General features: G+C 44.3%; 2 protein-coding genes across 2 annotated transcripts in view; both read left to right on the top strand.

Annotated features, from left to right (window-relative positions):
* LOC138787590 (zinc finger protein 208-like) overlaps window positions 1–8,550 on the top strand; it is a gene marked incomplete at its 5' end in the record, with an annotated part of 68,589 nt that extends 60,039 nt beyond the window's left edge. Inside the window, 3 exons of the mRNA XM_069964936.1 lie at window positions 2,187–2,251; window positions 3,206–3,341; window positions 7,170–8,550. Of these exons, the coding sequence (XP_069821037.1) occupies window positions 2,187–2,251; window positions 3,206–3,341; window positions 7,170–8,398 (1,430 nt within the window). The remainder of the gene's footprint in view (window positions 1–2,186; window positions 2,252–3,205; window positions 3,342–7,169) is intronic.
* The window catches only part of LOC138786612 (uncharacterized), a 324,608-nt gene that overhangs the window by 135,476 nt on the left and 165,933 nt on the right, over window positions 1–23,199 (top strand). The gene's annotated exons all lie outside the window — the stretch shown is intronic.

Consider the following 23,199-nt stretch of genomic DNA (forward strand, 5'->3'; position numbering starts at 1 on the left):
GTGACACAGGCCCCAGACCCTGTTACCTGGGATGAGCAGAATGGTTAGGTCGAGAAGGAGTTCATCGACCTTTTAGTAACTTTGCTCAGATCCCAGATCAGTTCCTAGCTCTTTGACTTTTCTATGGAGACTGTCCTGCACTGTTCTGACTCCAAGTCCTCGGGATGGGTTGAGGTTATCTGTAGGCTAGTCCTCTCCTAAAGGGCTTAGCAGTGCATCTTACAGCTTGTTTGGTGCTTTAAGAAAGAGGTTTGTGAGAGCTGACTGGTCTGCGTCCTACCCGTACGGGGTACTCACTAAGAACTCCCACTTGTAGAGGGAGACCTGGCAGGGGGCCAGGGCCCAGGTAGAACCACGGTGGAGAGCTATCTAAGTTGCGTCCTGTCTCCACCAAGGCTTAGCTAAACTCCTCCTCCACCCAAGGGACTAACTTCCTAACCAGCGTGAAAGAGGCGCTGTGGTTGGGTGGAAAGGGTGCAATAGAGAAGAGGTAAAAAAAAGAGAGGATAGGATAGAAGAAAGGAGCGATCCTACTGGACAACCGAATCGGGGTCGAAAACCTCTTCTGTGTTGTCCTCACCAAGGATGAATATTGTAGCAAGAAACACTGTATGACTACACTTCATAGGTGCAGAAGAATTTATTACAAAAATATATATTGTGACAGACACAAGTACAGACATACATGAATATAGGAATATACAAGATAATCTACAGTATCCCTACCTATGCTATTATGGGAGCCCCCTGGTATGGGCGTCCCCAAATTCCAGGTGCAGAGAAACTATCCCTGCACACTAGCAGTAAAACACATACAATAATATATATGATATATATTTCAAAATGCCAATATGTTGAATCGATAACAGTGGTAAATGGCACGTGGTATAATTAGCATACGTTAGTGCAATGATATGTTGTGGCCGAGACAGGAGTAAACAAATGATGTAATGCATCTGTGGCATCTGTGGCTCTTGTTGCTTAGCCAATCTATCCCTATCCATATACGATTGAATCAGACCTAGCTGTCATAGGTAGATACAAAAAACAGACGTCACACTTCCACCAACGCGTTACGAGTTATTTCATCAGGGAAATGTGTGGGTCACGTGTAAAGGTATCAATATTGCTGCGAATAAATGATCACAGAGTCAGTGCTGGTATGTAAAGGATAAGGGCCCAGCCATAAGAACATGTAGGGGGTGTGGGGTACCTTGATTTAGTAGTCAGAGTGGATATCTTGAGAATAGAGATGGTATCTGGTGGGGACATATAGGTTGTCAAGTACAACATAAATCGACTGTGCATATGACTACCTATATATATGGTGGGGGTAGTTACCTCTTCAGTAGAGCCTTGGAGCCCATGTGGATGGAGGGTATTCCAGAGACTAATAACAGTTTGTGGTGGTGTACACTATGATCTCAGATGCAGGTATCTGGAGGGGTAAGATCATGTGGCTATAAATGATATGTAAGACAGTCTAATCGGTAAGGTAGGTACGAGGCTTGATGTGCCTAAGTCAGGGACTTACATGTCAGCGTCCGGGATATCTGGATTGCCGTGATAAGGTTTTGATATTGGTTCCCCGGGGGTCCAGGGTGAGCCGGAGTGCGCCCGTTATGATAATAGTTCTGAGTTTGTGGCATACGGGAGTAAGTGTCCCAAATACATTTATGCTGCAAATAAAGCATATGATAATAAGTAACTAACCTTGTGGAGTGAGGAGGCTATACATGCCTTACATGTCGGCGTCCGTGGTAGCTGGCTTGCCGTATTGTGCATGTCCATGATGAGGAAGCACGTGTCGGGAGCGTCATGTGGCGTCCGGCGTCCTATATATGTGAGTGAGACGGTCCTGTAGGTGGGGGAATGGGCGGGTCCTCCTGACGGTCTCGGCAGTGTGTGCGTAGGTGGTGTGACATCATCGCGCCAGTGTCCAGAGGCGTCCTACTGGGTTGCTAGGTCGCTGGGTCAATTGAGCGTAACTCCCGGTCATGTGACACTCTAGGACCAGTGGTGTACTGGCGTCTTATTTGTTGCTAGGTAGCTTTATTGAGAGTGCTGCATCTGTAGGATACTTAGTCATGTGTGCATCAGCTCCAGGTCATGTGACACAAATGTGCCAATGATATAATAGCGTTCACTCTGTTGCTAAGTAGCCTCTTAGTGATTTTTCTATGTAGAAAGCTGTCATGGAGCGTCCGTGATAACTATTTATGAGTTCCGCGTTAAGATGGATCTCGGACAAGTCCGGTCCGGACCTAGATGATCAGTGGTGGAGATCAGTCCGGTCTCGGACTGGTGTGGGCCCACTGTGTACAGTCCATAGGGGACCCTCTGGTCCATTGGTTGGATGCCAAGAGGCTGGGAGGCCACCTCCAGAATAATAGACTTAGTATATACATGGAGTAATACCGTGTGCAGACTAGGGGGTTGTTACCAGTTGAAATGCACAGTAAATATGAGGGGGAACGGATATGGTGGTTATATATAGATGCTAGAGTGGTTGTCCCCAACATGTTCCTGACTACAGATGATACAGGGTGCTGGGCTATAACAACCTTGTTTATCTATAAGGGTCCAATGGTGATGAATGTGATAGGATGATACTGCCCAAATGAATTATATTTGTAAGGGCTTAAGGTGGAAGGGAGGGCAAGGTAGGTTGATAGTGGACTAGCGTGGAGCTAACAAGGCAAGGGCTGGTGGTAGTGGAATCCTACCGTTGTATACAATATAGGTAAGGCTAATGTCCCCAATGTGTTCCAATATGCGGCGTCTCAGGTCTCGGTTGGTCTTCCCCACGCATGATAGAGGACGTGGGCAGGTGGCCATGTATATGATGACTGCTGCAGTCTTGCAGTTAGCGAATGTCCTGTTTTGGAAGGTACGAGGAATGTGTGCCACCTTGAATGAGTTTGATACCTCTATATAGGGGTAGGCCTGGCACTCTCCACACCTGTATGTACCGGCATGTTTAAATTTTTCAAGCCGTTCTCAATGGAGGAGGCACATAGTGGCTCTGGGTGAGGTCATCTCCTAGGTTTCTCCCTCGGCGATAGGTGATTTGTGGTTTGTCTGGTAAGTAATCCCTGATTTCCTTATCCATTCTGAGGACTGGCCAGTATTTTTGCAGGATTCCACGGATGTGTAGGGCTGTGCTATCATATGTGCCTATAATCCTAGAAGTTGTGTCTTCTAGTGCTTCAGTGGGTTGAGGGGCAAGCAGATATCTCCTGTCTTGCTGAAGTGCAAAATGGTATGCTTCCTTGAGTGTTTTATACGGATAGCCCCTGTCTTTGAAGCCATGTTGGAGTCTCTTGGCGTCCTCCTGGAAGGTATCTAAGGTGGAGCAATTCCTGCGTATTCGCAGGTATTGGCCTTTCGGAATCCCCCGTTTTAAGGCTTGTGGGTGGTGACTCTCCCATCTTAGCAGGTTGTTACCTGCTGTGGGTTTTCGGTAGGCTTCGGTGGAGATGTGTCCATTCCTTCCACTCTTTATGAGGATGTCCAAAAAGCATAGTTGGTTGTTGTGCAATTCAGAGGTGAATCTGAGACCCACATTGTTGCCACTCAGTGTTCCAACGAACTCCGTGAATCGTTGCTGGGGTCCTGACCAGATGATCAGCACGTCGTCTATGTATCTGCCCCAGTATGTGATGTGATCCAAGTATGGGGCATGTCTCTCACTGAAGACGATGGTGTCCTCCCACCAGCCCAGGAACAGATTGGCATATGTGGGAGCCACAGGGCTCCCCATAGCCGTGCCTCTGAGCTGCTGGTATATTTTGTTGTTAAATAGGATGAAAGGTTGTGCCGAAGAGGGCCAGATTATGATGATGCAGGATTGTGTATGCACTTATTATAAGCTGCAGGTTTTCTGCGCACACACCTTACTTATGGTCTGAAGTCGGTGGGGGGGGGGATCCTAAACTACACACTACAGGTATGCAGGACCTCCACCAACTATACACTACAGATATACAGGACCTCCACCAACTGTATACTACAGGTATACAGGACCTCTACTAACACTGTCAATGTTGTATATAACCAGGCTCCGCATAACACTACCAATATTGTATATAACACTGCTAATGTTGTATATAACCAAGCTGTATATAACACTGCCAATGTTGCATATAACCAGGCTCAGCATAACACTACCAATGTTGTACATAACAAGGCTGTATATAACACTGCCAATGTTGTATATAACCAGGCTCAGTATAACACTGTTAATGGTGTATACTAGGCTGTATACTGTATAACACTGCCAATGTTGCATATAACCAGGCTGTATATAACACTGACAATGTTGTATATAACCAGGCTCTGTATATAAAACTGACAATGTTGTATATAACCAGGCTCTGTATACAGTCTGATCACATGATGACATTTAGGATGTTTAAAGTTTTTAGTTTATTTCTATACTACAATTTACATAAACAGTGCAGAACTGTCGGGGTATATAGTGTATGTAGGGGTATATAGGGCTCCTGGCGATTTCCTCTTAAACAAAAAAACACAAGGGGAAATAAATTTGCCTCCTGGGCGAGCTTGGAACAAATCTAATTAACACACTGACACTTTATACCCGGGCAGTGCCGGGTACATTTTCTAGTCTATATAATAAAAATGAAAGTCTGTCTGTCCCGTATAGACTTCCAAACGCCTAAACCGTTCAACCCGAAATTTGGCACATAGATACATTGGGTGCCCGGGAAGGTTAGAGCAAAGGTCTCGTCCATGCCGGATTTACAGGAGGGGAGGGGGAAGAGCGGCGCCCCATAGAGATGAATGGGAAAATCTCCACACTACACACACAGGTGATATAATTAGCAGCAGCTGCCCAGAGAAAACGGCAGTTGGCAGTCTTCGCAACCAATAGGATTACTGCTTTCATTTTCATAGGGAGCTGTAATGTGAATGGTTGCTAGGGCAGCTGCCTCACAACATATCCACAGAAATAACTGGTAGACCCCCTACTCCATCTATACAGTACATGTATACAGGACCCCCTGCTCCATCTATACAGTACAGGTATACAGGACCCCCTACTCCATCTATACAGTACAGGTTTACAGGACCCCCTACTCCATCTATACAGTACATGTATACAGGACCCCCTACTCAATCTATACAGTACATGTATACAGGACCCCCTATTCCATCTATACAGTACATGTATACAGGACCACCAACTCCATCTATACAGTACATGTATACAGGACCCCCTACTCCATCTATACAGTACATGTACACAGGACCCCCTACTCCATGTATACAGTACATGTATATAGGGCAGTATTACCAGCTGCCCTAAGCACTAAACCTGAAGATGCCCCATCCTCACTCACTAATTAGCATCAGGATTGGTAGCTAATAGCTCCAGACATCACATTTAACACCGCCACACCAGGCCTGACCAATACCGCCATACTGTGACTGGATAACACTGCCATACCAGACCTGACCAATACAGCCACACTGTGACTGGTTACCCCTGTCATAACACACCTGACCAATACTGCCATACTGTGACTGGATAACACCGCCATACCAGACCTGACCAATACCACCATACTGTGACTAGATAACGCCGCTTTACCAGAACTGACCAATACCGCCATACTGTGACTGGATAACACTGCTACACCAGACCTGACCAATACCGCCATACTGTGTCTGGATAACACTGCCATATCAGACCTGACCAATACCGCCATACTATGACTGGATAACACAATCATACCAGACCTGACCAATACCACTATACTGTAACTGGATAACACTGCCATACCAGACCTGACCAATACAGCCATACCCCCCCCCCTCGAAAAGACACCAGATTTTCTGGCAAGTCTGAACGGGAGGGTACTGCCCCTCTACAAGCTGCTAACCTAGGCACCAGACCATTGGTGCCTAATGGTAAATACGACCCTGCAGGTATACAGGACCCCAAAACTACACACTACAGGTACACGGGACCTCCACCAACTATATACTACAGGTATACAGGACCCCAAACTTTACACTACAGGTATACAGGACCCCAAAACTATACACCACAGGTATACAGGACCTCCACCAACTATATACTAAAGGTATACAGGACCTCCACCAACTATATACTACAGGTATACAGGACCCCAAAACTAGGCACCAGACCATTGGTGCCTAATGGTAAATACGACCCTGCAGGTATACAGGACCCCAAAACTACACACCACAGGTATACAGGACCTCCACCAACTATATACTAAAGGTATACAGGACCTCCACCAACTATATACTACAGGTATACAGGACCCCAAAACTACACACTACAGGTATACAGGAACTCCACCAACTATATACTACTGGTATATAGGACCCCAAACTATACACTACAGGTATATAGGACCTCCACCACCTATGTACTACAGGCATACAGGACCCTCAAACTATACACTACAGGTATATAGGACCCCCGAACTATATACCACAGGTATACAAGACCTCCACCAACTATACACTACAGGTACCCAGGACCCTCAAACTATAAACTACAGGTATACAAGACCTCCACCAACTATACATTACAGGTATACAGCACCAACTATATACTACAGGTATACAGGACCCCCGAACTATACAGTACAGGTATACAGGACCATCACCAACTATACACTGCAGGTATACAGGACTCCCCAAACTATACAGTACAGGGATACAACCCCCCCCCAACTATACACTACTAGTATATAGGACCTCCCTCAACTATACACTACAGGTATACAGCCCCCCCCAACTACACACTACGGGTATACAGGATCCCCCCCCCCAACTATACACTATAAGTATACAGCCCCTCCCCCACCCCCCAACTATGCACTACAGGTATGCGGGACCCCTAAAAACGATACACTTTAGGTATACAGAACCCCTCCAACTATGCACTACAGGTATACACTAATTCCACTGATTAACTCAGATGAAACAATACCTTTAGCTTGGCCCCCTGGGGACCTTAGAACAAATCCAATTAACACACTGACACTTTATGCCCGGGCAGCGCCGGGTACATTTTCTAGTGTTACTTTATGTAACTTTCCATGTCTGCAATATGTTTAAGCTTCTATTACTGGGAAATAAGAGAAATTGTGTTTTCGCCTTTGCAGATGATTCTACCAGGAGCTCAGGGGGACATCAGATCTCCTCAGAGGATCATATCACACAAGATACATATGAGGAGCCGTCCACTATCCCAGATACACCCTCAGCCCCTCACAGCAAAGATCTCTCATGTCATCCTCTTATACAAGTCCCATCTTCTGATCCATCACAGCAAGCTGACATTTACAGAGAAGATGATGAACATCAAAGAGCAAATACAGGAAAGCTTCAGTTTTCATATTTACAACTTGAAAAATGCTTTACTAACAAAAAATGTCTTACAGGGAAGAAGCCATTTTCATGTTTAGAATGTGGGAGATGTTTTACTCAGAAATCAAGTCTTGTTGACCATCAAAGAATTCACACAGGAGAGAAGCCATTTTCATGTTCAGAATGTGGGAGATGTTTTAATCACAAATCAAGTCTTCTTTACCATAAAAACATTCACACAGGGGAGAAGCCATTTTCATGTTCAGAATGTGGAAAATGTTTTACTCGGAAATCGGGTCTTCTTACCCATCAAAGAATTCACACAGGGGAGAAGCCATTTTCGTGCCCAATATGTGGAAGATGTTTTGCTCAGAAATCAGTTCTTAATAGACATCAAAGTTCTCACAAAACTGAGAAGCCATTTTCATGTTCAGAGTGTGGGAAATGTTTTACTCATAAATCAGATCTTATTAAGCATCAGAGAACTCACACAGGAGAGAAGCCATTTTTATGTTCAGAGTGTGGGAAATGTTTTACTAATAAATCAGATCTTGTTAAGCATCAGCGAACTCACACAGGGGAGAAGCCATTTTCATGTTCGGAATGTGGGAACTGTTTTACTGAGAAATCAGTTCTTGTTACGCATCAGAGAACTCACACAGGAGAGAAGCCATTTTTATGTTTGGAATGTGGGAAACGTTTTACTGAGAAATCAGTTCTTGTTAAGCATCAGAGAACTCACACTGGAGAGCGGCCATTTTCATGTTCCGAATGTGGGAAATGTTTTACTGAGAAATCAGTTCTTGTTAAGCATCAAAGAACTCACACAGGGGAAAAGTCATTTTTATGTTCGGAATGTGGGAAGTGTTTTGCTAAGAAAGCAAGTCTTCTTAACCATAAAAGAACTCACACAGGGGAGAAGCCATTTTTATGTTCAGTATGTGGGAAATGTTTTAATTTGAAATCGCATCTTGTGGTTCATGAAAAAATTCACAAAAGGGAGCAGCCATTTTGTTCACAATGAGGTAAATGAATATAAAGAATTCTAAAGGATGATGAAGGAAAATTTTATAGTAAAAAATAGAGATGAGCGAATTTACATTAGGAACGAAGTGAATGGCTTCTTTCCTATCTGCATTCTGCTCATCAGACTGCCGGCTTTAAAGTCTGCTTGAAAAGATGGATCCAGTCCTGGGAACCTTCTCCCACTTTCATAGGACTGGATCCATCTTTTCCCAGCACCCGGGGAGGAGCGGCACGGAGCAGAGCAGACATAAAAGATTGCAGCCTGATGAGCAGATGTCAGATAGTGATTCCCTTCCTTCCTACTGTAAATTCGCTCATGTCTAGTAGAATAGTTCTGTGTATAGTATTAGTAACTGTACTCACTGCACTTACTGACAGCAGCTCCCTGTGTACCCCATAGAGCTATAATCAGCCTCCCCTCTGCCCATGGTGAGACTAACAATTCCTTTCATACTTATTACCTATTCAGTCTCCTTCCCCCAGTTCTGAGCTGCTGCTTTCTACTGAAGACACAAAAATCTGTGTGTGAGCTTTTCTCTCCGTCTCCCCCTCCTCCCTTCTATGATGGCTGATGTAAACAAGTCCCCATCTGCAACTTCTGCATTACAAAGAAGCTACAGAGTTGCCAATAAAGGCTATGTTCACACCAAGTAAAAATAAGAGAAAAGGTAATTTTTTAGTTGTCCACACACAGTTTTTCTTTGTTCACCGTCCTTTTAATTAAAGTCCTTTTTAATTAAAGGGACGGTGAAAAAAGAAAAACCGTGTGTGAACAACTAAAAAATGACGTCCGTTGTTTGCAAAAGACGTCCGTGAATAAAAAAAAAAAACACACCTTTTCTCTTATTTTCACTTGGTGTGATCATAGCCTTTATCTGCAACTCTGTAGCTTCTTTGTAATGCAGAAGTTGCAGATAGGGACTTGTTTACATCAGCAGTCACAGAAGAGAGGGGGGAGGAGGGGAGACTGAGAGAAAGGGGCCTATTCCATGGAGCGATTATCGGCCAAATCGGCCCGATTCGGCCAATTATCGCTCCGCCTAATAGAGAGAACAATCAGCCGATCGTGTCATCGGCTGATTGTTCATTTAGGTTCAGACCTAAAATCATTGTTCGCCACCAGCGCATCGCTACGGTTGAATAGCGGTGCGCGGCGGCGACCAACGATTTCAGCAGCATCATACATTACCTGTTTGGGCTGCAGGTCTTCTCTTTCTCCTCGGGGGTCTCGCCGCAGCAGCTTCGGAGTGGGCCTGTCTGAACTGACAGACCGTTTAGCCAATCACTGGCCGGAACCTCCGCGGCCAGTGATTGGCTGGGTGGTCTGTCAGTTCAGACAGCCCTGCTCCGAAGCTGCTGCGGCGCGGGTTTGGGAGGAAGAAGAAGACCTGCAGCCCAGACAGGTAATGTATGAAACAAGGACTGCAAGGACATCAGTAACGATGTCCCTGCAGCCCTCGCTTAACGATCATCAGGGCCGTGGAATAGGCCCAGTAAACGAGCGCCGATCTAGCAGATTGTCGCTCGTTTACATCGTTGATCGGGCCCTGCTCGGCCAGTGGAATAGGGCCCAAAAGCTCACACACAGATTTTTGTATCTTCAGCAGCATGCAGCAGCTAAGAACTGGGGGAAGGAGACTGAATAGATAATAACAACTATGGAAGGAAATGTTAGTCTCACCATGGACAGCAACATATCAGAAGTTATGTATTAGCATAAATTACTAGATATTTTTTCCTCAATTTTTTTTATGTGTGCAAGTCATGTGATTCTTTATCTTGTGATTCCAGAATTTCTGTTGAAGAATTGGGGTGAAACACTCCAAAAAGCATCAATATGTATATAGAAATGATGTTTTTTATTCCCTCCATATTAATCTATGGGGAAAAAGACAAAATGCAGAGTCTGCAAATGTACTGAGGAAAACCATAGCAGAGACCTCCTGTGGGTATTGCTTTCCATTTTTTCCCCATTGACTACAATGATGAACTACAATCTCCATCATGGGTGTACAGCCTACGCTTAAAGAAGTTATCAAGTGTTAGAAAAACATGGCCACTTTCTTTCAGAGACAGCACCACTCGTCCCCAGGTCAGGTGTGGTTTACATTTAAAGTGATACTGTAACCCCCTGTTTGCGCTCTGACTTCTCTACACAGGTGTAATGGGTAAATTTATAAGTTTTCATACCTTATTTATATCATACGTAATGGTTCTTGTTTAAGTAAAAAGTGATCTTTCATCATCTGCAGATTGTGCTAAGTGGGCGGGGCTTCACAGCTACAACGGCACTTAGCCCACAGCGCCACCGTTGGTCCGTAACGTCATCAGCACATAGAGGGGGTGGGGCATGGACCTTTAGGCCAGCCTGTTCCAATGGTCATCGAGGGAGTGGGGCCAACGGTGACACTGTGGGGCTAAGTGGTGATGTTGCAGTGAAACCCCGCCCACTTAGCACAGTCTGCAGTTGATGAAAGATCACTTTTTACTTGAACAAGAACCATGATGTATCATATAAAATAAGGTATGAAAACCGCTAAATTTACCCTTTACACCTGTGTAGATAAGTTAGAATGCAAAAAGGGGGGGGGGGCAGTGTCACTTTAACCTCCATGCACTTCAATAGAACTAAGTTACACCCAAACTGGAGACAAGAGCAGTGCTGTCTCTGGAAGAAAGTGGCCATGTTTTACTAACAGGATAACCCCTTTAAGCATTGGCTATCAGACATGATCAGAATTGTAGTTTTGCAGCTGTAGGTGTGACATCTCTGCTGTATACCATCTGGAAAGGTTTTTTTTGTCATTTTACGATATTGTAACATAGACTGTGTATATCTGCATGTGGTGCGAAAGCTAGGGGAAAAAAAAGACTTTGGGAGTGGTAACGTCTTCTGTGTGAACTAGTCTTTAGTATCAAACATATCAAGTTTATTAATTTGCATCGGATTGCATTATACATAGCATAATGGGCAATATTCGGCTGGAAAAGAAGAGGAATACAAAAACATGGGGGGGAGATTTATCAAACATGGTGTAAAGTGAAACTGGCTCAGTTGCCCCTAGCAACCAATCAGATTCCACCTTTCATTTTCCAAAGAGTCTGTGAGGAATGAAAAGTGGAATCTGATTGGTTGCTAGGGGTTTCACTTTACACCATGTTTGATAAATCTGCTCCATAGTGTCAGAGCACAGTCTGACTGAACAAACAACTATAAAGCAGAATACCCAACAAAAATAAAGACAAATTGGCACATTAAGACCTAACGCAATAAGTTTGTTAAAATGAAAATATCTGCCGCATTCTAAAAGATTCTACCAATGGGAGATCATGATGGCGTCTAAAATCTTCCATGGCGTATAAACATAGGGTTCCCTGAAATAGGCAACCGTATAATAGCAACCAAAATGAGGGACGGAGAGACCTCCTGCATGTTTATGGATTAGCATAATTTTATTATCAATACGAGGTCTTTTACCATTCCATATAAATTTCAGTACATCACGCTGTAGTCCATCTAGGTCGGAGCGCACCAGGGGAAGTGGCAAGCAGCGAAAATAGTACAGTACCCAGAGTGACCGCCATCCTGACCGCATTTATCCTGCCTAACCACCACAGATGAGGGACATTCCATTTACGAAGATCAGATCTAACTGTTGTAAACAAAGAGGGATAGTTAGAGTATCCAGAGAACTATTACGTTTTATCACGAGGTATAGGAGGGTATGGGATTGGGGTTGAAATCCAAAATTCAAAAAATACAAATTAGAGGGGTCTTTAGCCTTTAAACATTACAAAGAAGTCAACAAAACCTGTAAAAATGTAATAAAAGCAGCAAAAATTCACAATGAAAGACAGGTAGCTATAGATAGCAAAAGAAACCCCCAAAAATTCTTCAAATATACTAATGCATAAAAACCAAGGTCAGAGCATGTAGGACCCCTAAATAATGGTGACGCAAATGAGGTTCAATGTGGATAAATGTAAAGTTATGCACCTGGGTACTAATAACCCGCATGCATCATATGTCCTAGGGGGAGGAATAACCCGCATGCATCATATGTCCTGGGGGGAGTTACTCTGGGAGAGTCACTGATAGAGAAGGATCTGGGTATACTTGTAGATAATAGACTACAGAACAGCACACAATGTCAGTCAGCTGCTTCTAAGGCCAGCAGGATATTGTCATGCATTAAAACAGGCATGGACTCTCGGGGCAGGGATATAATATTACCGCTTTATAAATCTTTGGTGCGGCCTCATCTGGAGTATGCCGTCCAGTTTTGGAACCAGATTCATAAAAAGGATGTTCTAGAGCTGGAGAGGGTACAAAGACGGGCAACTAAACTAATAAGGGGAATAGAGCATCTTAGTTATGAGGAGAGATTAAAAGAATTACATTTGTTTAGTCTGGAGAAGAGACGTTTAAGGGGAGATATGATTAATTTATTTAAATATATAAATGGCCCCTACAAGAGATATGGGGAAAAGATGTTCCAGGTAAAACCCCCTCAAAGGACAAGAGGGCACTGCCTCCGCCTGGAGAGACAAGAGGGCGCTGCCTCCGCCCGGAGAGACAAGAGGGCGCTGCCTCCACCTGGGGAAAAAAAGGTTCAACCTTCGGAGGCGAGAAGCCTTCTTTACAATGAGAACTGTGAATCTGTGGAACAGTCTACCACAGGATCTGGTCACAGCAACAACAGTAGAGGGCTTCAAAACAGGGCTAGACAAGTTCTTAGACCAAAATAATATAAATGCATCACCCCTCCCCTGTATCCATCCCCTCCTTGGTTGAACTTGAAGGACATATGTTTTTTTTTTAACCTTATTAACTATGTAACTATGCTCAACTACACCGACTGGATGCTAGATTTTTCCGGGCGTGGTTTTATTGGGATCAATTAACCGAAACAAATGAATACAAGACCCTTCTGGCTCAGTGAGGAGCTCCTTGACCTTACCTACCCTCCCACATACCACCACCACCCCTTTATTTTCCCTCTTTCTCTTCTTCTCTGCCCCCCCTTCTTCCTTTCCCTTCTTCTCCATTATTCTCTTTTGGTCCTGGACCAAGCGTTCGCTCACTCCCAAGCTTTTTCATACACATGCTTTACCGTTCCACCCGGGAGCTGTGGAAAGTTCCTGTTTTGTTATATTGCAGTTGTAAACTTTTCCATTCTTGCTGTGATCTTATGGATATGTGCCTTTGCACCCTTGTCCGTGTTTATTGTAATGTTGGTTTTATATAAATGTAAAAATTGAATAAAATTGAGAATTAAAAAAAAAAAAAAGAAGAAAGTAGTTAAGACCGGCAGAAAGTAAGGAGTTTGGCGTGTAAATTAATAAGTGAGATTGAGCGATAGTTAGTAGAAAGAGAAGGATCTCTATTGGGTTTTGGGATTACGGTAATTAAGGTGTCAAGAAATTCAGTAGGGAGAGAAGTAAGGTCGGGGAGAGAGTTAAAAAAGGACAGGAGGTTTTATCAGGAGGGAAGAAAAATTTTTTATAATAAAGAGCTGAAAAACCATCTGATCCAGGAGCCTTGCCTAATTTTAACCTCTTTATAGCTTCGTGAAGTTCTTCCGATGTTATTACTTCACAATCCTCTTTCGGCAAAGTGGACAAAGAAAAGGAAGCTAAATAATCTTGTATCCGAGTCTGAGAGGGGGTAGATGGTTGAGCGTATAAAATTGAGTAGAAAGAATGAAAAGTGCTATAGATACGGTCAGGATGGGAAGAGTAAACCCCAGGACGTAACTGTAATTTATGGATTTGATTGAAATTCTGTTTTTGTGTGCACATCTTGGCTAAGCGTTTATCTGGCTTGTTCGCCCATCTGTAATATGTAGCCTGTGTCCACCAAAGTACCTTCTCTGTCCTGGAGGTTAGCATTTAGTTGATGTTTAGTATACTAAATAGCTTTATATAGATATAGCGTTGAATTAAGTACGGTAGATTGCCTCTGATCCCTTGTTTATAGGCACATATTCACATTGGGCTTAAGCTTATGAGCTATATACGCCTTATATATTAATGTGAACATGCCACAAACCTGGGAGCGCAAGTGAGATCACACAAGCCTCTTCCTAATAGCACTCATTTGCAACACTATTTTCGTTTTAAATATGTGTTTGTATACTACTATCAGATCATGACTAAGCGTGCTTGCGCGAAACGTGTCGATCTTACAACACAGCGTGGAATCATTACCTGCTTTTAAAATGATGATGTAATAAAGTTTATTTGTTTTTATGAAATCTTGGTGTGCCGGGACCGCACTATTTCGAACCTCAGTTGCCACCGATATAATCCTAACCTTCATATAGGCCAACCATCCTACCTAGGGTCCGACAATGACGTAGTGTTGACCTGTAGATAAGTCTGCAAATCGTCCCGTAGTTGTGAACATATGTGTGGATTCGTAATCAGTGATTCATTTAAACACCAACGGAAAGGCGTGGAAAGTTTACCAACCATATCAAATTCGGCCAACACCATGTCATGGTCCGACCATGCTGATAAAACCTGTCGGGCATATAGTAAGGTTGGGAGTGCCATGGCATTCGCCAGGATCCAGTCTATCCTTGTATAATGATAGTGTAAGGGGGAGTAATAAGAGCAACCTCTATGGGACGGTACTCGTGAAGCTTGGTCCCATATAGCAGGTACATAGACATCTTGATAAGTGCAGAAATACTCGTTGGGCATGGTGCAGGACAGATTGCTCCGACAATACAAACAGAAAAAAAAAAGACAAGAAAACCACACACAGAAACAATATTCCAAACTGAATATTCCATAGCTGAAAATCCGTCCAGCCAGCAGCTTCCAAACATGGTAGGCAACATGGGTGACTATCTGCAACCGGCAATGCAACAAGTCACCTTCCCATCAGTGAAATGAAAAAATGCAAAAAGAGAAAAGGGAAAAATAGGATAAGTCCTTACTGGTAAGCTGGTTAATTCAAACCTTCACGACGGGTACAACGAGGATAGGTTGTACCCTAGGGACAGTAAAAAGCACGAGAGGTTAAAAGCCCCTCCCCTTCCCTTCAGCACCAGTGCCTTTGTAACAGTAACTAGCACCACGTGAGTATCATACATCATATATAATACTAGGCAGGGTAACTGGTGCCGTCGTGAAGGTTCGAAGAAACTAGCTTACCGGTAAGCACTTATCCTATTTTCTCTCCACACCTTCACGACGGCACCATAGGAGAAATACCAACATTTACCTTAGGGAGGGACTACAGCCTGAAGAACTTTTCGTCCAAAGGGCAAGTCTTTATTACTTTGGAGTTGTAGTCGATAGTGTCGCATAAAGGTGTGAGACGACGACCATGTTGCTGCTCTGCAGATCTGTTCTATGGATGCAGATGCTCTCTCGGTCCAGGAAGTTGAGACTGACCTCATTAATTGGGCTTGTATATTAATTGGAGATGGAAGATTTTGAGATTGGTATGCCTCTGAGAGGGCATTTTTTATCCATCTTGCAATGGTACGCTGATGATTTTTTAGCTTTTATTTTTTCCTTGAAACTGAAGGAAAAGGTTTTCGTCTATCCGCCATGGGGCAGTGGCCTCGATATATTGAAGTACTATCCTACGTACATCCAAGGTCTGAAACTTCCTTTCTAGTTGATTCTTGGGGTTTGGGCAACTTCCTTTCTAGTTGATTCTTGGGGTTTGGGATTCTCTCGGGTAAGCCACCAACGAAGGGAGGACCTGACCTGTGGCGTAAAGGAGTATTTCTTTTCGAGCCCTGTAGACTTCTTGTTCCATACCTTCAGTATCTGCGCCTGTAATGTCCTGGAGTGACAAAGACATTGCTAATAAAGACATTGCTTCCCGGACTGAAGGAAGCAATCTGCCCCTGAATCTTTGAATTTTTGACAGTAGGTTTGCTATTTTTTCCTCTGGGAGGAACGACATCTGGAGGCCTGAATCCAGAAGAATCCCTAGAAAAAAATTTCTGGGAGATCGAACCAGGTCTGACTCGCTGTCGTTATATAATCAAGCCCAGAGAAGATTGCGTGTGGTCTCTAGGTTCTGTAGTATCTTTTTTCCTTGGAGTCTGCTACTAGTAGCATGTCGTCCAGATAAGCCACTATGTTTATGCCCTGTATGTGGAGGAAAGATATTACCTTTGACATAACATTGCTGAAAATTCTGGGCGCCGATGATATCCCGAAGGGAAGAGCCCGGAATTGTAAATGACATATCTTTTTACTTTATTCTCAGGAATTTTTGAGATTTGGGATGAATTGGAACATGATAATACGCTTTCTGGAGGTCTAGAGAGACCATCCAGGCGTTCTTTGCTATCAATGATGTAGTGGACTTTATCGACTCCATCTTGAACTTCAGATATTTTACATATTTGTTCAATGGTTTCATATTTATTATTAGTCGGTATGTTCCGTTTGGTTTCCTCACTAGGAAGAGACCTGAATAATGCCCTGACCCTCTCTCTTCTGGTGGTACAGGGGAGATGACATTCATGTGGTGGAGCTTTAGAACACTTGCCACCATTCCTGATTGTAGGGGACCTGGAGACTGTTGAGAGATGGAAAATCTTTTTCGGGGGAGGATGAGTAAATTCTAATTGGTAGCCTTCCCTGATGATATTTAGGACCCAGTTGTTCTCTGTGATAACACTTTCTGACAGACTCCCGCCTACAAGACAAGTGTCACTGCTTGTCCTGGGAGGGCTTGGGGTTGTAAAAAATATTCTTCCCTTTGCCCTCCTTCTGATAGCTCCAGCAACCAGCTTTGCCCTTACCACGCTAGGTTTCCTGGAATTTTGGCTTCTTAAACTGCTCTTTCTTTTCCAGAGCTTTGTTTTCTGGAAGAGCCTTCTTTTTGACTGCGCCCTTTTCTATAATTTTGTCGAGGGCGGAGCCAAATACATGTTTTCCCTCAAAGGGAATTCCGCAGAGTTTCGATTTTGATGTGATATCCCCGGTCCAGTTTTTTAACCAGAGGGCCCTACGTGCTGCGTTAGTCAGAGCACAGTCTTTGGCCACAAATGTAACTGACTCTGTCTCGGCTGCTAAAAAAGATGTAGCGTCTTTAAGTAAAGGAAGGGAATTAATAATCCTTTCTCTGGAACAACGGCTATTTAGATCTTTCTCAAATTGCCCTATCCACAAATGTAAAGCTTTTGCAACACAAGTGGATGCAATATTATTTATTATCGAGTATGACACGGTCTCCCATGACCTCCTGAGTAAGCTTTCTGCCTTATGGTCCATAGGATCCTTTAGTTGTGAAGAGTCTTCAAATGCCAAAATAGTCTTTTTAGTTACTTTGGCTACCTGAGCGTCAATTATTGGGATCTCTCCCCAGTTAGCAGTATCTTCTTCGCTAAAGGGGAGTCGTCTTTTAATCTCGCCTGAAACCTGCAACTTTTTTTCAGGTTCAGTCCATTCATCTGAAATTAAAGACTGGAGTGTCTCATGGACAGGGAAGATCAGTTTTTTCTTTGTTTTAAGGCCTTGAAACATCTGGTCTTTTGCTGCTATCTCCTCCTGTACTTCCTCCATACCCAATGCACTCCTTACTGCTCTAAGGAGTGCTAAGGTATGATCAGAGGAGAGAATATATTTTTTTATCTCCTCTTTAGGCTCGGTATCATCAGACATCAGATCTATAGATTCAGAGATCTAGCCAGAGTGACACGATGAAGCTGACGAATGTCTTTCCCGTCTTTTTGAACTAGAAGCAATTATTGAGGCTGTATCAATAGAAACTGAAGCAGGAGGGTCAGGATCTGTATTTTGAGGGATGACCAGAGAGGCTTCCCTTCTAGGAGGAGCAGCTGGTGGATGTGATGGAGGAGGGACAGCTGGTGGAGGGTTAGCAGGCAGGTTAGCCATAGAGGCTGGGATCTCATCCTTCATCATCTGTCTTGTATCTTGGAGGAAGGAAGCTGTATCTTTCTTTTATAATGTCCCCTATGCATCCTGAGCAGATATTCTTTTTATAGTTAAATGGAATCTTGCTATTACAGGATACACATTTCCTTCCAGGAGCTCTAGATCTCTTTTTTAGCTGCAGAGGTTGATGCAGCAGTAGATTCTTTAGTCTATTAAAGTAAACATGAGAGCCGAAAAATCTAAGAATCTGTGTATGCTTATATATATATATATATATATATATACACACATATATACACATACACACACCCACACCCACCATGTATATATATCTATAAACAACATATACATATATATACACACACACACACACACACACATCTCCATAGGTGACCTATTTGCCCCACAGACAGTAAGGTGAACCAGGAAGGTAGCCCCTAAGGCTGCATTCACACGTTCAGTGTTTTTCCTGGTCCGTGATTGTGATCCGGCAGCAACCTCCGTGATCTGTGCAAAACAGTCAGTTTTTCATCCGTTTTGTATCCGTGTCCGTTTTTTTCATGGATCTGTGTTAAAGCATTTTAAATTACATTGATTACACATCACACCCGTGTTTTTCACGGATGAACACGGATGTCACATCCGTGTACATCCGTGAAAAACAAGGATCTCATTGATTTCTATGGGGGATCCTTTCCATGCATCCGTTCCGAGTAATGACATGTCCTATTTTTTAACGGAACGGATCATGGGTCTTTGAAATCACGGAACATCTGAAAAGCCCAATAGAAAGCAATGGGCTGTAAAATTGTCCGTGAGCACGGACAACTTCCCGTAACGTGTGAACCCAGCCTAAGGCTGAAAGGAGCCCATAGGTAATGTAGTGACAAGCTATAATAGTCCTGGAGGAAAATGGTGTCCCAGATGCAGAGTTGGCATTGGCAGCGTACTGAGCATGCAGAGATCGGCACACGGAAGCGTGACTGAAATTACTCACGGTTACCACTGATGCAGTCTTTTCTAAAGTAGAGGAATCCATCTCAGCAGAAGACTATTCGTCCTGGTCGTGCTGTCCTTTTGAATAATGGCGCTGGACCAAAAGTGCTGTGACGCGACTTCCGGCGTGCGCGTGTGACGTGTGGTCCGACAATTCGGCGTGACGTACTTCCGGTTAGTGAGGCCGAGACTGCAGCTTACTTCCGGACACTGTCGGACCACTGTGGTAGTAGGGGAGAGCACGATATGTAATCCCGAACTGCCGCATCTTCACTGACCTGGAGGCCGCTCATCACCGCGCGTACTCTGACTGTGAAGCGAGGTCCTCTAGGAAGACGACGGACCACCCCGGGTGAGGAACAGAGGAGAAAGGAGACCTAGGACCTGATCGTATGCACGATTATTGATGGTAAAGCTTAATGAAGATGGGAAACCCCAGCGATATTTCACATTGTGCTTCAGCATGAAATAACCTTCTTCTTTCCAAACTGGTAGACGCCAGGTCCGTATACAAGCGCACCAATGGCGACATCCCCGAAGGGGGTCCAGATTGCGGGACGCAGCCATTATAGCGTCTCTCACCTCTGAATAATGGAGGCACAAAATGACATCACAAGGGATGTCGGCATTACGTGGTCTAGTGAGAGCGTGATGTATTCGGTCAAAGCATACCATCTCCTCAGCGAGGTCAAGGACTAATGGATCAGAAGACCCATTGACCCAGTTCTTGGATCTGTGAGCTCAATTCTGCCAAGACCTTTTGGAGTTCATGTCGGAACATGCTTTGGATAAACCAGAATAGTGCTGGAGTGTCCTGTGGATCAGGCAGCTGCTCTGCGCCATCTGTCTCCTCCAAGGCCCGGGAGGAAGCTAAGATGGCGCCGGAGTCATCCTGTGGGCCTTGCATGTCGCAGAAGATATCTGGAATGGACCGCGACAACAACTTGGTAAGGCGATTTTTATCCTTCTTGTTCGTTTTAGACATGTTCCTCGACAGGTAGGACAAGGTTAGAAGCTGCGGAGCCGCTGAATTTTGCAGTTAGAGATGCAGGTAGAGCGGAGCTCACAAGTAACTTCCTCACCGCCGAGCAGCGCGCATACGCCCCCCCCCCCCCCCCCCCCCCCCCCGTAAACTATTCTGAAGAAATGGTAAATTACACTTGGTGAGAGGTGAAGATTTCGTCACTCCTAAATGCAACACGCCCAAAGAGACCTCTGCCCGGCTCGCTGCCATCCTCCCGGGGTGATCTCCCACTTCCCCAAGCTCCGAAATACCAAACAATGGAGAGCGAAGGTGACATCAGATGAAACCGTAAGTAAGTATCATTATAGAAGGAAGCGCGGAGGTTACACTCAGGAGGGGAGTTCTGGAACGCTCCCCCCCCACCTCCAGGTTCTTGTTCTGATCTCAGCGGACGTCCATATCAGTCTCTGCTCCCTGTAACATCTTTCAGCATCTGGAGAGAAACACTGGGACATCCGAATCAGTAACTGGTTCAGTATATTCTTCACTAGGTTCTATTCATATCCCAACACGTATCAAGATATCACATCACTTTCTCAAGGACAAACAACAGCCTGAAGGCCACACAGAGGGACCCCGATCTCCACCATCTACATTACACATATACAGCTCAGCTACATGTACATTACAAATATACAACTCAGCTACATGTACATTACACATATACAGCTCAGCTACATGTACATTACACACATACAGCTCAGCTACATGTACATTACACATATACAGCTCAGCTACATGTACATTACACACATACAGCTCAGCTACATGTACATTACACATATACAGCTCAGCTACATGTATATTACACATATACAGCTCAGCTACATGTACATTACACACATATACAGCTCAGCTACATGTACATTACACACATACAGCTCAGCTACATGTATATTACACATATACAGCTCAGCTACATGTACATTACACACATACAGCTCAGCTACATGTACATTACACACATATACAGCTCAGCTACATGTACATTACACACATACAGCTCAGCTACATGTACATTACACACATACAGCTCGGCTACATGTACATTACACATATATACAGCTCAGCTACATGTACATTACACATATATACAGCTCAGCTACATGTATATTACACACATACAGCTCAGCTACATGTACATTACACATATATACAGCTCAGCTACATGTACATTACACACATATACAGCTCAGCTACATGTACATTACACACATACAGCTCAGCTACATGTACATTACACACATACACAGCTCTGCTCCACACACATCACACACAGTCCTGCATACACTGAGCAGCAGCCCCTGATCATGTGACTCATCCTCCTCCATGTGACTGATCACATGACTGTGACATTATGGCAGGTCCTGTAAGCACAGGGGAAGCACACGGCTCCTGTACAGGTGGAACAGCCAATGAAATCCGGCCGGGGCGGGGCTTGCCTGGGAGCTGTGTTCCCGCCCCCAGTAAGGTCCCTTTACGGTATTGGATTTAGTCACCACAGTGCAGGAGCAGGAGGATTAACCCCTTCAGGACTGGGTAAGTTTCTGTCCTGTACTGATATGTTACTGGAGCCAGAACTTTTACTTTTTTGCTCAAGTTTATGATGAGTTGTGTTACATTGTATCCTCTTCTCTCTATTCATCTCCCAACACTCCAGGATCCTCTGCTGATATCTTCTATATAAGAGACCGACCCATCAACCATGGAGAGAGACAGAGACAAGATGGCCGAGAGGATAATAACCCTCACCCTACACATACTCTTCCTGCTTACTGGGGAGGTGAGGGATTCTGGGAGTGATGTCATCATGACATCATTCTTATCTATGGAATAACAGATGGATAGGACTGGGGAGGTGAGGGATTCTGGGAGTGATGTCATCATGACATCATTCTTATCTATGGAATAACAGATGGATAGGACTGGGGAGGTGAGGGATTCTGGGAGTGATGTCATCATGACATCATTCTTATCTATGGAATAACAGATGGATAGGACTGGAGAGGTGAGGGATTCTGTGAATGGATGGAGTGATAGTAATGTGTCTCTCCATACACAGGATTACACAGTAGTGAAGAAGTCCTCTAGTGGGCGCTGTGGGGCCCCTGGGTGTGAAGGATGGGGAAGAACCCTGAGCCCAATCCCGGGGCCCCTGATACATGAGGAAATGGAGGAAGAGAAGATCCTAGAAGTCACCAACAAGATGGTGGAGCTGCTGAGTGGAGAGGTGAGACTGTGGCTGCTGGGAATGCTGGGACATTATACAGTAACACCACTGGAGGGGTGGGGGGGATGACTGTGTGATCATTGTGTGTGTCAGGTTCCTATAAGGTGTCAGGACGTGGCGGTCTATTTCTCCATGGAGGAGTGGGAGTATGTAGAAGGACACAAGGATCAGTACAAGGATGTGATGCTGGAGGATCAGCAGCCCCTCCCATCAGCAGGTAATAGACAGGACTATATACACACCTCCTCTCTGTATTATCTGGATGGAAAGAATGAATTCAGTCTCTGTATGTGTTCCCTCCAGTCAGATCCAGTAAGAGAACAGCACCAGAGAGATGTCTCCGTCCTCTTCTCCCACAGGATCAGGATCAGGTAGATGGAGATGTTCCCTATGATCTGTACATCCCACCTGACTTCTCCTACTGTCTGATGACTTTTACAATATTTCTCTCACATCTTATGAATCAGGGGGAAGATCTAATTGAGATCAATGCTACAGGTGTGACTGTAAAAGAAGAAGAAGAGACAGATGTGAGCAGTGATGAGCAGTATAAGGAGAACATTACTACAGCGAAGGATCTGAATTCTATTAATGTTACATATGTGATGATGAAAAAAGAAGAGGAGGAGATATACGTGAGCGGTGGTGAGCAGTATAAGGAGGACATTTCTAT

Source organism: Dendropsophus ebraccatus, chromosome 3 (genome assembly GCF_027789765.1).
Source record: "Dendropsophus ebraccatus isolate aDenEbr1 chromosome 3, aDenEbr1.pat, whole genome shotgun sequence".
Taxonomy (NCBI): domain Eukaryota; kingdom Metazoa; phylum Chordata; class Amphibia; order Anura; family Hylidae; genus Dendropsophus; species Dendropsophus ebraccatus.